This window comes from Engystomops pustulosus, chromosome 8 (assembly GCF_040894005.1).
Source record: "Engystomops pustulosus chromosome 8, aEngPut4.maternal, whole genome shotgun sequence".
Classification (NCBI taxonomy): domain Eukaryota; kingdom Metazoa; phylum Chordata; class Amphibia; order Anura; family Leptodactylidae; genus Engystomops; species Engystomops pustulosus.
The window spans coordinates 104000273-104013779 of record NC_092418.1 but is presented as its reverse complement, the minus strand read 5'-3'; the positions used below and the strand labels follow the sequence as shown (position 1 = coordinate 104013779).

The 13507-nt window shown below is 45.5% G+C and overlaps 1 protein-coding gene across 5 annotated transcripts in view; it reads left to right on the top strand.

The window, feature by feature from the left end:
* SEMA5B (semaphorin 5B) overlaps nucleotides 1-13507 on the top strand; it is a 146766-nt gene that overhangs the window by 126753 nt on the left and 6506 nt on the right. For all 5 annotated transcript variants that reach the window (XM_072122082.1, XM_072122081.1, XM_072122083.1 and 2 more), the window contains 4 exons: nucleotides 3049-3219; nucleotides 6085-6234; nucleotides 6392-6436; nucleotides 6528-6733. In XM_072122082.1, the coding sequence (XP_071978183.1) occupies nucleotides 3049-3219; nucleotides 6085-6234; nucleotides 6392-6436; nucleotides 6528-6733 (572 nt within the window). The remainder of the gene's footprint in view (nucleotides 1-3048; nucleotides 3220-6084; nucleotides 6235-6391; nucleotides 6437-6527; nucleotides 6734-13507) is intronic.

The following is a 13507-nucleotide window of genomic DNA, read 5'->3' as shown; positions in this document are numbered from 1 at the left end:
GAGGTTTCACGCAGATTAATGTGATCACAGAAAGTGAACTTGTGTGCGGTAGAGGGCAGTGAACATCATGGCGGTCATATACATCCGTACAAAGGCAGAGGACGGACAGGGGTGCGGCCGGATCCTATAGACGTCTATAGAGCGATATAAAAACTCCGCTACTGGAGATCTCTAGCTCCCAGAGATTGTCAGCAATGATACAAACCCAACACCGCGGCTGCGGGGGAGACCGCATAAGTTTCATTCATGTTACATTTGTTTTTTTCTGATTCCATAAAATGCCAAATTTTGGGGCGTTTTATTGGGTGGAGATTTGTTACTTTTTCTTTGAGGTTCGCAGCTTGTCAGGAGAAGACTTTTTACTAGACCCAAAGGCGTCATCCTGTTAAATATGTATGACCTGGACGACGTGAGGGATGCCTTTAATTAACACTGATACTCTATTATGTAAATGTTTTATACACAGGAGTTCATGAATAGTTTATGCTAAATAAAATGTCTGTAATGTTCTATAAATCTCAATAACTCTGCAAGAACGAGCAGCGAGGCTTCCCATGATGTACTGTACAGTATAACATACCGCACCATGTGATTTAACGTCACATACTGTCCCCCAAAAACTGTAGCCTCGAGAAGGCTATAAGCATGTAACTACTATAATACTGCCCCGATGTACAAGAATATAACTACTATAATACTGCCCCCTATGTACAAGAATATAACTACTATAATACTGCCCCTATGTACAAGAATATAACTACTATAATACTGCCCCCTATGTACAAGAATATAACTACTATAATACTGTCCCCTATGTACAAGAATATACCTACTATAATACTGCCCCCTATGTACAGGAATATAACTACTATAATACTGCCCCCTATGTACAGGAATATAACTACTATAATACTGCCCCCTATGTACAAGAATATAACTACTATAATACTGCCCCCTATGTACAAGAATATAACTACTATAATACTGCCCCCTATCTGCAAGTATATAACTACTATAATACTGCCACCTATGTACAAGAATATAACTACTATAATACTGCCACCTATGTACAAGAATATAACTACTATAATACTGCCCCCTATCTGCAAGAATATAACTACTATAATACTGCCCCATATGTACAAGAATATAACTACTATAATACTGCCCCCTATCTGCAAGAATATAACTACTATAATACTGCCCCCTATGTACAAGAATATAACTACTATAATACTGCCCTCTATGTACAGGAATATAACTACTATAATACTGCCCCCCTATGTACAAGAATATAACTGCTATAATACTGCCCCTATGTACAAGAATATAACTGCTATAATACTGCCCCCTATGTACAAGAATATAACTACTATAATACTGCCCCCTATGTACAAGAATATAACTACTATAATATTGCCACCTATGTACAAGAATATAACTACTATAATACTGCCCCCTATGTACAAGAATATAACTACTATAATACTGCCACCTATGTACAAGAATATAACTACTATAATACTGCCACCTATGTACAAGAATATAACTACTATAATACTGCTCCCTATGTACAGGAATATAACTACTATAATACTGCCCCCTATCTGCAAGAATATAACTACTATAATACTGCCCCCTATGTACAAGAATATAACTACTATAATACTGCCCTCTATGTACAGGAATATAACTACTATAATACTGCCCCCCTATGTACAAGAATATAACTGCTATAATACTGCCCCTATGTACAAGAATATAACTGCTATAATACTGCCCCCTATGTACAAGAATATAACTACTATAATACTGCCCCCTATGTACAAGAATATATCTACTATAATACTGCCCCTTATGTACAGGAATATAACTACTATAATACTGCCCCCTATGTACAAGAATATAACTACTATAATACTGCCACCTATGTACAGGAATATAACTACTATAATCCTGCCACCTATGTACAAGAATATAACTACTATAATACTGCCCCCTATGTACAAGAATATAACTACTATAATACTGCCCCCTATGTACAAGAATATAACTACTATAATACTGCCCCCTATGTACAAGAATATAACCACTATAATACTGCCCCCTATGTACAGGAATATAACTACTATAATACTGTCCCCTATGTACAGGAATATAACTACTATAATACTGTCCCCTATGTACAGGAATATAACTACTATAATACTGTCCTCTATGTACAAGAATATATCTACTATAATACTGCCCCCTATGTACAAGAATATATCTACTATAATACTGCCCCCTATGTACAAGAATATATCTACTATAATACTGCTCCCTATGTACAAGAATATATCTACTATAATACTGCTCCCTATGTACAGGAATATTACTACTATAATACTGCCCTCTATGTACAGGAATATAACTACTATAATACTGCCCCCCTATGTACAAGAATATAACTGCTATAATACTGCCCCTATGTACAAGAATATAACTGCTATAATACTGCCCCCTATGTACAAGAATATATCTACTATAATACTGCCCCTTATGTACAGGAATATAACTACTATAATACTGCCCCCTATGTATAAGAATATAACTACTATAATACTGCCCCCTATGTACAAGAATATAAGTAGTATAATACTGCCCCCTATGTACAAGAATATAACTACTATAATACTGCCCCCTATGTACAAGAATATGACTACTATAATACTGCCCCCTATGTACAAGAATATAACTACTATAATACTGCCCCCTATGTACAAGAATATAATTACTATAATACTGCCCTCTATATATCAGAATACATCTAGTATAATACTTACAGACAGGTATATATCTGGCCTGTTCCTCTATATAATGTGCCGGGAGATAACATTGTGACATTTGGTGCAGTTGTCTTGTATCTGTCAGGGATTGTTCACATTTGCGTTGGATTAGATGAGAAGTTTGACGTTTACATTTTCCTTCTTGGCAGTTTTTTGGCACTTTCTTTTGTGGGCGATGACTGATTCTTTGCTTTGACCTTTGTGTCTTTCTATTTTTTAGTGAAGGGTTCGTGGTCGTGTTGGTCATCGTGGACGCAGTGTTCTGCCACATGTGGGGGAGGACATTACCAGCGCACACGTACCTGCACTAACCCTGCCCCGTCCAATGGTGGTGACATCTGCATTGGGCTGCACACGGAGGAGGCGCTCTGCAATACTTACCCCTGTGAAGGTAAGGAGACCTCATGGGGGGGTAGAGATCTTTTTCTATGACACCAGAAACGTCTCTGCTCCTAAACCACTTGGAGAGGGCCGAAAAAGAAAAATGGTTAAAAAAATAAAAAAAAATGTTTTACAAGAGTAATAAAAACCTAAAAATTTAAAATTACTTATTTCTCTATAAACAAGCAAAATGCCCATTTTATCAGATTCTTTAAAAAAATTGGTGCTTTTTCGCCACCCACGAGAATGTCATCTTGTCCTGCGTAAAATGACACCTCATTTCAAGGTATTAAAACGTCCTTAAAGGGAACCAGGGACCTCATTTTTTACTAAAGACAAGTTACACAAGCCCATCACACCTGCAGTGCAAATATGCCCTTTTGCCTTCTCTAAGCATTTGTATTACAATATAATTGTGGGTTATATTGACACCCAATACCCACACCCTGAAAGAATCCTCCTATTAGTCCCAGGGGTTGGGCTGCAGACTACTCAGCCCCCATCTTTTGTGCTCTTGTACAGCTCCCCCCACTGATGAAAGCCTACCAGGCTGTGACCTCTGTGAAGGAGCAGGATGGAGGAGGTGTACAGAAGCACAAAGGTGGGGGCTAAAAGCTGAGGAGTGAGCAGCACAGACAAGTCACATGTTGTTTTTTGAAATACATCCAAACCAAAGCCCAACCCCTGGGACTACACAGAGGATTCTGTCAGGGTGCAAGGTAAGTTATAACACACAATTATATTGTACTACAAATGCTTAGAGAAAGCAGAAAGGCAGATTGCAGTGAAAATGAGGTCCCTGCTGACAGGTTCTCTTTAAAACAATTAAAATTCTGCTATTTCTATGATTGTATGAACACAAAGATGAGGCGTCATCAGGACCTCACAGGGAAAGCCGTAAAAATTATCAAGCAGCCATGTTTTTTCATCGATGTCACAACATTTTTCCAGCCTCCCGGCAGATTTTGTGGGGTACAAGCGGAAAGAGCACCCTCATATCAGTAGACAGAAAGAGCGGGGCTCCAGGGGCGTGGGGCGCGCATCACTGGGGCCACATTGGCTCTGTTACAACCACCAAAACCTTGAGACCTTGTAGTCCTTGTCTTCAGAGGATACAGTTTATAAAGGTCGGGGTGACCCCTGCAGTGCCCGGACGGAAATCACTTTTCATTCCTGGTTGGGAAGAATCTGAGTTGCCTAACGAGCAGAGAAGCTGCAGGAATCGGCTCATGTCAGCGGTAATTGCCTGGATGCTGATTTCCATAGACGGCCTGTATAAACACACAGAGGGATTTATTTAGCGTGGAGCCCGGCCAGCGTGTTGTGGTGCGGAGGGGACGACTCTCCACTCAGGAGAACTTGGTTTAAAAATATTCATCTGGTTTGGAAGAGGATGAGGATCTTGGTGATTATCCGCTTTGTGTGATCGGCGTGGAAGTCAGGCGGCTGCACCATGAATAATTGATGGCAAGTTGTGTGGGTAACGCTGAGGCGCACATCCGACCAGCGACTGGCGCAGCGTTTGATTACTGACTGATAACACTCCAGGTTCCTGTCACATTTTATCGGAGTCAGATTTAGCTGCAGCGCACGTAGAGGTAAGAAGTACATGACGACCCGGACGGATCTGATTGAAGCGCCAGGTGACGGACAATCATCTCCATCGCTGGGCGGAGCAGAAACGCATCGCCCTCTCATTTCTGATTCAGTTATATAATTGCACCAGCACATTCCCCGGACCCCACATCAGAGGATAAAAACGCAACCATGAGGACGAGAGCTGAATCCTTTATCTGTAATTTACTTTATTTGATGCATTTTCCAGTATTTTACAAGTCGGTAATAAATTCCTAGTTTGGAAGCCTTTGCCTTAAATCATCCGCTGAGGCCTGACTCTGCAATGATTGTTGCTCTACAAGTTATGTTAATTGAATTCCGGGTGTCGGGGAGCTGCCACGGCGTCTCTGGGGTGGAAGGAGGGTTATTTACATGCAGGGAAATGGTTTACTTCTTGCATAACTTATCGTCCTACAAACCCCAACATCTTCTTTTCCTCGCCTTAAGCACAGAGTTACAACGTGTCCTTGGAGAAATGTCTCTATGGAAAGGCCTTTAGACAGAAGTACAACGAGCAGGAGGTGGCCAGAGCTAAATTGAAATTAAAGGCTTTGCTGCTGGTTCTTTAACGGCCATGACACCTCCAGCCAAGAAAACATCTTACGTTAAGCCCCTTTCCCCATCCCTTGGTCATCCCCACCAGCAAGGTCTAAACTGCCCCCAGTGTAGTTACATAGGATAACTCTGTATTCTTATCTACAAGAACAACATGAAGGCGCCACAATCTTTATAATGCTGTTTAAAGAAAAAAATGTAAACCCTGTACTCACCTCTGCCTCCCATGTCTTCTCTCTTCTGGTTGCTGCTGCGCATCCCGGTTCAAAGAGCGATGTGCGCCGGGGTTTTCTACCGGCCACATCGCTCCACCTGCAATAATAGTGCTCAGGCACAGTGAGCACTATACAGAGATGGGCAGGAGCTTCCTTTCTGGTCAGACGGAGGTCCCTGTCTGACTGCCCAAGGCCGTGGCCTAATCATTGACGCTATTGGAGAGCCAGCCCCGGGGCCCCCAAACAATAAATCCAGGGGCTCGATGTGTCAGTGGCCGGATATAAACGGTCTGTGGGGTGTAGTTTAGGGGTCCCTGCATTAGAGGTTATTCAGAGACCTGTGTCAGGTGTTACAGGTGGAGAAATGTTTCTTGAGGGGCTCTAGTGGTGTAGATGGGGTCCATGTCTCCCCATGTGTCACATTCGCTCAGGAAGGGACGTTGGCGATTCTGTGCCGATGTGCAGGTGATTCCTCTGTCTCGTTGCAGGTGGCTGGGCGGAGTGGTCAGAGTGGAGCATGTGTCATGAAGATGGCATTCAGTATCGAAATCGCTACTGTGACATACACAACCCGGGGGCCACTCAGTGTGTTGGGAACAGCACTGAGTACAGAGATTGTATATACAATGAGATTCCAGGTAAGCCTAGAAACACAGCAGGTGATGTCTGCCACCCCTGGCTCCCGCAGTCAAGTGTTAAACTGTTGGCCCCCCTTCAGAGTAGTTGTAGTCACACTACTTTCGGATACCTTGTATTTGTGCATTCACAGCAGCTTCTTGTCCTTTTCATTTTTAGTCATTCTGCCAGCATCAAGTATCGATGAAAACAAAGACTGTGGCGGTAAGAAACACCTTGTTACAGTGAGAATCCTGGCATCATGTCACGTCCTCATCACATCCTGACAAGCTTCTTCTTCTTTCCATCATTACAGGATTCAGCCTCATCCATCTGATCGCCACCGGCGTGTCCTGTTTCTTCGGCTCCAGCCTCCTGACATTTGTAATCTATGTTTATTGCCAACGTTGCCAGAGACAGTCCCAGGAGTCCACTGTGATCCACCCCGCAACCCCCAACCATCTCCACTACAAGGGTAACTCTACACCCAAGAATGAAAAGTATACTCCCATGGAGTTCAAGGTAGGAGTCTTGGGCCTAGAGATGAGATGCATGTCAGGGGCATCATGTGAAGGGTTGACACAGAGATGTGAATTGTTTGGAGCGTGCCAATATGATGGTGAAGAAGGTTCAGTAGATGGTGAGCGACCGCATGTCCTGGTCTCTACTCACAAATTAAGTTCTGTCACCTGTAGGACGTAACTGATCCAGTTGTTTTCCCACAGTCTTCTGGTCGCCTATGAGGTGTTTGCCCCCCAGTAGTTGTTGTGTTGGGCGGGAGGGAGGCTGACTCCGATGCCGTGACTGCACTACCGCTGCCGGCTTCTCTTAGTTCTTGGAGAAGATGACAAGAATGAATGTTTGGTTTTCTCTAACCTGCCATGGAAATAAATCAGCGGCGCGGCTTCCTGTTAGAGCTATTGATCCTCGCGCTTTGATTTATTTTTATGGAGTCTTGTTGTTTAAGAAGCAGCTTTACACAGTGAAGCTAAACTCCTCGGAGGCCGTAACTAGCACCGACTGTTCCCGATCTGAGTGTCTAATCCATCGTTAGCTGGGAGCGGTCCGAGGCCCAGAAATATACAGGCACAAAGTGACCAGCAGATCAGGGGGAGAGATAGGAGGTAGAAAGCGGATGTCAGACTGAGATCTACACATCTATCAGCACCCAGTCTTCTCAATGTGTAATGGAAAGTTCTAATGGATAATCCCTCATTTAATGCAAGAAAGGGACTGATTTCATACATGAGGCTTGGGGATTTGTTGGATTAGCATGTATTGATGCATTCGGCGCATCCGTTGGCAGTGCCATTTTTTTGGTGTGACATAACTCTATAGTAAATTGGCATTACTGGTGGAAAGTGGCAGATAGTCCCAAGCTTTATGCAGAAGGCACGATAAATCTCCCCACCCCAATCTAGTGGAAAGTTGTAAACCCTTTCATGGTGAGAATAAAGGGTAAATGATGTGTGTGACTGACCACAGACGCCTTTGTCCAGTGAAGAAGAGATACATTAGCCGCCCCTCACATGGAGATCCTACCATCTGTCCTCTGTGCATGGCTGCATGTTACCCATTGTATGTTCATGTCTGTACAGAGCACTGCCAGGGTCACAGGTCCCCCTTGTCAAAATCATCCACTGGCACCGGGACTGTGGTAATCCTCTTATATCTGTAAGTGTCCCTGGTTTGTGATACATTTCCTTTAAGGCTGAGCAACCCATGGAGACAATTGCACCAGTCCAATAATTGACCAGTGCCTGGTTCTGGGTCAAATACACCATTGCATCATCAGGATCACATGTTATGGCCATAACATAGGGAAAGCTGTTGTGTCCAACCAAAACCAGACCCTGCAGATTGAATTCCCAAAGCCGAAGTTCCCCAGAAGTGCATTGTCCAACGATAATGCACTGTGCCGTGATTCACTAAGATCGTGCGCCCGATATCCTGCATGTGTCGCTTCCCCGCTCAGGTCCGCCGGAGTTCACCTTCTTCCTGGTGCATGTAAGTGCATTGTCCTGCGACACAATTTGAAGTTAAATCCTGCGCTCAGTCCGAATCAGTCGGATCATCAAACGGCATGCCCCCCCATTTCTGTCGCGTGAAAGCCGTCACGTACGACACACTCTCAGCACAGACCCCTGTTAAATATCTGCACAAGCTGTGCAAACCCAGAAAACGCCAGAAAGACTGATCAAAGTACGTGCGCAGACCCTTAGTAAATAAGCCCCACTGTATAAAGGGAAAGGACCCAGTGTTACTTGGTGCCCTCTAGAGCTGGGGGGTCATTGGGTGACACATCACTAGTCCCAGGGATCGTGCAGTGAGAGCGGATGCCGTGTGTCCGCAGGGCTCAGAAAGTAAAGGATATGCTGCACCCGCTGCCCCGGGAGGGAACGCAATGTCCTCATCTACAGAGAATAGAACTTATTGGTAGCAGAGAAGCCGAGCTCTTCACACCACATTATATACATGAGGGAAATGTACACAGCGGATAAAATATGAAAATAAATATTAGGCTCTTTGGCCTCCTGTGATTTCGCCAGTTTCCGAGTTGCGCCTGTGTCACCATCCGATGCCGCGCTGTAGAATGAGGGGTTCTGGGGTTCTGGGGTTGCAGGTGCCTGGCAGTTCTTCTGTGCAGTGAGATCACCCTGAAATGTCCCATAATCATCTCATCGCTGCAGCTTCATTCCCAGATCAGTGACTGTAACCTGTTGCTTGTAGCTGACAGAGGTGACGCACTTAATAACGGGGACACCAGTCCTTGAGATGTGCCAGTGGAGCTGGAGAGCAGGTAATGCCCCCCAAACTATAATCTCACCTGTCATACATAACAGAAGTTACATTTTGGTGAACCATTACATGAAACCAACATGAGCCACTGTATCACTAGAGAGCAACAGTGAGAATATAGCCAATCCATCGCTAGAGAGCAGCGGTGCTATCACTGAGAATACAGCCTATCCATCACTAGAGATCAGCGGTGAGATCACTGAGAATACAGCCTATCCATCACTAGAGATCAGCGGTGACATCACTGAGAATACAGCCTATCCATCACTAGAGAGCAGCGGTGCTATCACTGAGAATACAGCCTATCCATAACTAGAGAGCAGCGGTGTCATCACTGAGAATACAGCCTATCCATCACTAGAGAGGAGCGGTGACATCACTGAGAATACAGCCTATCCATCACAAGAGAGCAGCGGTGCTATCACTGAGAATACAGCCTATCCATCACTAGAGAGCAGCGGTGCCATCACTGAGAATACAGCCTATCCATCACTAGAGAGCAGCAGTGACATCACTGAGTATACAGCCTATCCATCACAAGAGTGCAGCGGTGCTATCACTGAGAATACAGCCTATCCATCACTAGAGAGCAGCGGTGCCATCACTGAGAATACAGCCTATCCATCACTAGAGAGCAGCGGTGCCATCACTGAGAATACAGCCTATCCATCACTAGAGAGCAGCAGTAATATCACTGAGAATACAGCCTATCCATCACTAGAGAGCAGCGGTGCCATCACTGAGAATACAGCCTATCCATAACTAGAGAGCAGCGGTGCCATCACTGAGAATACAGCCTATCCATCACTAGAGAGCAGCGGTGCCATCACTGAGAATACAGCCTATCCATCACTAGAGAGGAGCGGTGACATCACTGAGAATACAGCCTATCCATCACTAGAGAGCAGCGGTGCCATCACTAAAAATACAGCCTATCCATCACTAGAGAGCAGCAGTGCCATCACTAAAAATACAGCCTATCCATCACTAGAGAGCAGCGTTGCCATCACTGAGAATACAGCCTATCCATCACTAGAGCAGCGGTGCCATCACTAAGAATACAGCCTATCCATCACTAGAGAGCAGCGGTGCCATCACTGAGAATACAGCCTATCCATAACTAGAGAGCAGCGGTGTCATCATTGAGAATACAGCCTACCCATCACTAGAGAGCAGCAGTGCCATCACTAAAAATACAGCCTATCCATCACTAGAGAGCAGCGTTGCCATCACTAAGAATACAGCCTATCCATCACTAGAGCAGCGGTGCCATCACTAAGAATACAGCCTATCCATCACTAGAGAGCAGCGGTGACATTACTGAGAATACAGCCTATCCATCACTAGAGAGCAGCGGTGACATCACTGAGAATGCAGCCTATCCATCACTAGAGATCAGCGGTGCCATCACTGAGAATACAGCCTATCCATCACTAGAGAGCAGCGCTGCCATCACTAAGAATACAGCCTATCCATCACTAGAGAACAGCGGTGCCATCACTAAGAATACAGCCTATCCATCACTAGAGAGAAGCGCTGCCATCACTGAGAATACAGCCTATCCATCACTAGAGAGCAGCGGTGCCATCACTGAGAATACAGCCTATCCATCACTAGAGAGCAGCAGTGCCATCACTGAGAATACAGCCTATCCATCACTAGAGAGCAGCGGTGACATCACTGAGTATACAGCCTATCCCTCACTAGAGAGCAGTGGTGCCATCACTGAGAATACAGCCTATCCATCACTACAGAGCAGTGGTGCCATCACTGAGAATACAGCCTATCCATCACTACAGAGCAGTGGTGCCATCACTGAGAATACAGCCTATCCATCACTAGAGATCAGCGGTGACATCACTGAGAATACAGCCTATCCCTCACAAGAGATCAGCGGTGTCATCACTGAGTATACAGCCTAAACCTCACTAGAGAGCAGCGGTGCCATCACTGAGAATACAGCCTATCCATCACTAGAGAGCATTGACATCACTGAGAATACAGCCTATCCATCACTAAAGAGCATTGACATCACTGAGAATACAGCCTATCCATCACTAGAGAGCAGCAGTGACATCACTGAGTATACAGCCTATCCCTCACTAGAGAGCATTGACATCACTGAGAATACAGCCTATCCATCTCTAGAGAGCAGCAGTGCCATCACTGAGAATACAGCCTATCCATCACTAGAGAGCAGCGGTGACATCACTGATAATATAGCCTATCCATCACTAGAGAGCAGCGGTGCCATCACTGAGAATACAGCCTATCCATCACTAGAGAGCAGCGGTGCCATCACTGAGAATACAGCCTATCCATCACTAGAGAGCAGCGGTGACATCACTGAGAATACAGTCTATCCATCACTAGAGAGCATCGGTACCATCACTGAGAATACAGCTTATCCATCACTAGAGAGCAGCAGTCACATCACTGAGAATACAGGCTATCCATCACTAGAGAGCAGCGGTGCCATCACTGAGAATACAGCCTATCCATCACTAGAGAGCTGTGGTGCCATCAATTAGAATACAGCCTATCCCTCACTAGAGAGCAGCGGTGACATCACTGAGAATACAGCCTATCCATCACTAGAGAGCAGCGGTGCCATCACTGAGAATACAGTCTATCCATCACTAGAGAGCAGCGGTGACATCACTGAGAATACAGCCTATCCATCACTAGAGAGCAGCGGTGACATCACTGAGTATACAGCCTATCCATCACTAGAGAGCAGCGGTGCCATCAATTAGAATACAGCCTATCCATCACTAGAGAGCAGCGGTGCCATCACTGAGAATACAGCCTATCCCTCACTAGAGATCAGCGGTGCCATCACTGAGAATACAGCCTATCCCTCACTAGAGATCAGCGGTGCCATCACTGAGAATACAGCCTATCCATCACTAGAGAGCAGCAGTGCCATCACTGAGAATACAGCCTATCCCTCACTAGAGAGCAGCGGTGCCATCACTGAGAATACAGCCTATCCATCACTAGAGAGCAGCGGTGCCATCACTGAGTATACAGCCTATCCATCACTAGAGAGCAGCAGTGTCATCACTGACAATACAGCCTATCCATCACTAGAGAGGAGCGGTGCCATCACTGAGAATACAGCCTATCCATCACTAGAGAGCAGCGGTGCCATCACTGACAATACAGCCTATCCATCACTAGAGAGCAGCGGTGCCATCACTGAGAATACAGCCTATCCATCATTAGAGAGCAGCGGTGCCATCACTGAGAATACAGCCTATCCATCACTAGAGAGCAGCGGTGCCATCACTGAGAATACAGCCTATCCATCACTAGAGAGCAGTGGTGCCATCACTGAGTATACACCCTATCCCTCACTAGAGAGCAGCGGTGCCATCACTGAGAATACAGCCTATTCATCACTAGAGAGCAGCGGTGCCATCAATTAGAATACAGCCTATCCATCACTAGAGAGCAGTGGTGCCATCACTGACAATACAGCCTATCCCTCACTAGAGATCAGCGGTGCCATCACTGAGTATACAGCCTATCCCTCACTAGAGAGCAGCGGTGCCATCACTGAGAATACAGCCTATCCATCACTAGAGAGCAGCGGTGCCATCACTGAGAATACAGCCTATCCATCACTAGAGAGCAGCGGTGCCATCACCGAGAAAACAGCCTATCCATCACTAGAGAGCAGCGGTGCCATCACCGAGAAAACAGCCTATCCATCACTAGAGAGCAGCGGTGCCATCACTGAGAATACAGCCTATCCATCACTAGAGAGCATTGACATCACTGAGAATACAGCCTATCCATCACTAGAGAGCAGCGGTGCCATCACCGAGAAAACAGCCTATCCATCACTAGAGAGCAGCGGTGCCATCACCGAGAAAACAGCCTATCCATCACTAGAGAGCAGCGGTGACATCACTGAGAATACAGCCTATCCATCACTAGAGAGCATCAGTGCCATCACTGAGGGTACAGCCTATCCATCACTAGAGAGCAGCGCTGCCATCACTGAGAATACAGCCTATCCATCACTAGAGAGCAGCGGTACTATCACTAAGAATACAGCCTATCCATCACTAGAGAGCAGCGGTGCCATCACTGAGAATACAGCCTATCCATCACTAGAGAGCAGCGGTGACATCACTGAGAATACAGCCTATCCATCACTAGAGAGCATCAGTGCCATCACTGAGAATACAGCCTATCCATCACTAGAGAGCAGCGGTGCCATCACTGAGAATACAGCCTATTCATCACTAGAGAGCAGCGGTGCCATCAATTAGAATACAGCCTATCCATCACTAGAGAGCAGTGGTGCCATCACTGACAATACAGCCTATCCCTCACTAGAGATCAGCGGTGCCATCACTGAGTATACAGCCTATCCCTCACTAGAGAGCAGCGGTGCCATCACTGAGAATACAGCCTATCCATCACTAGAGAGCAGCGGTGCCATCACTGAGAATACAGCCTATCCATCACTAGAGAGCAGCGGTG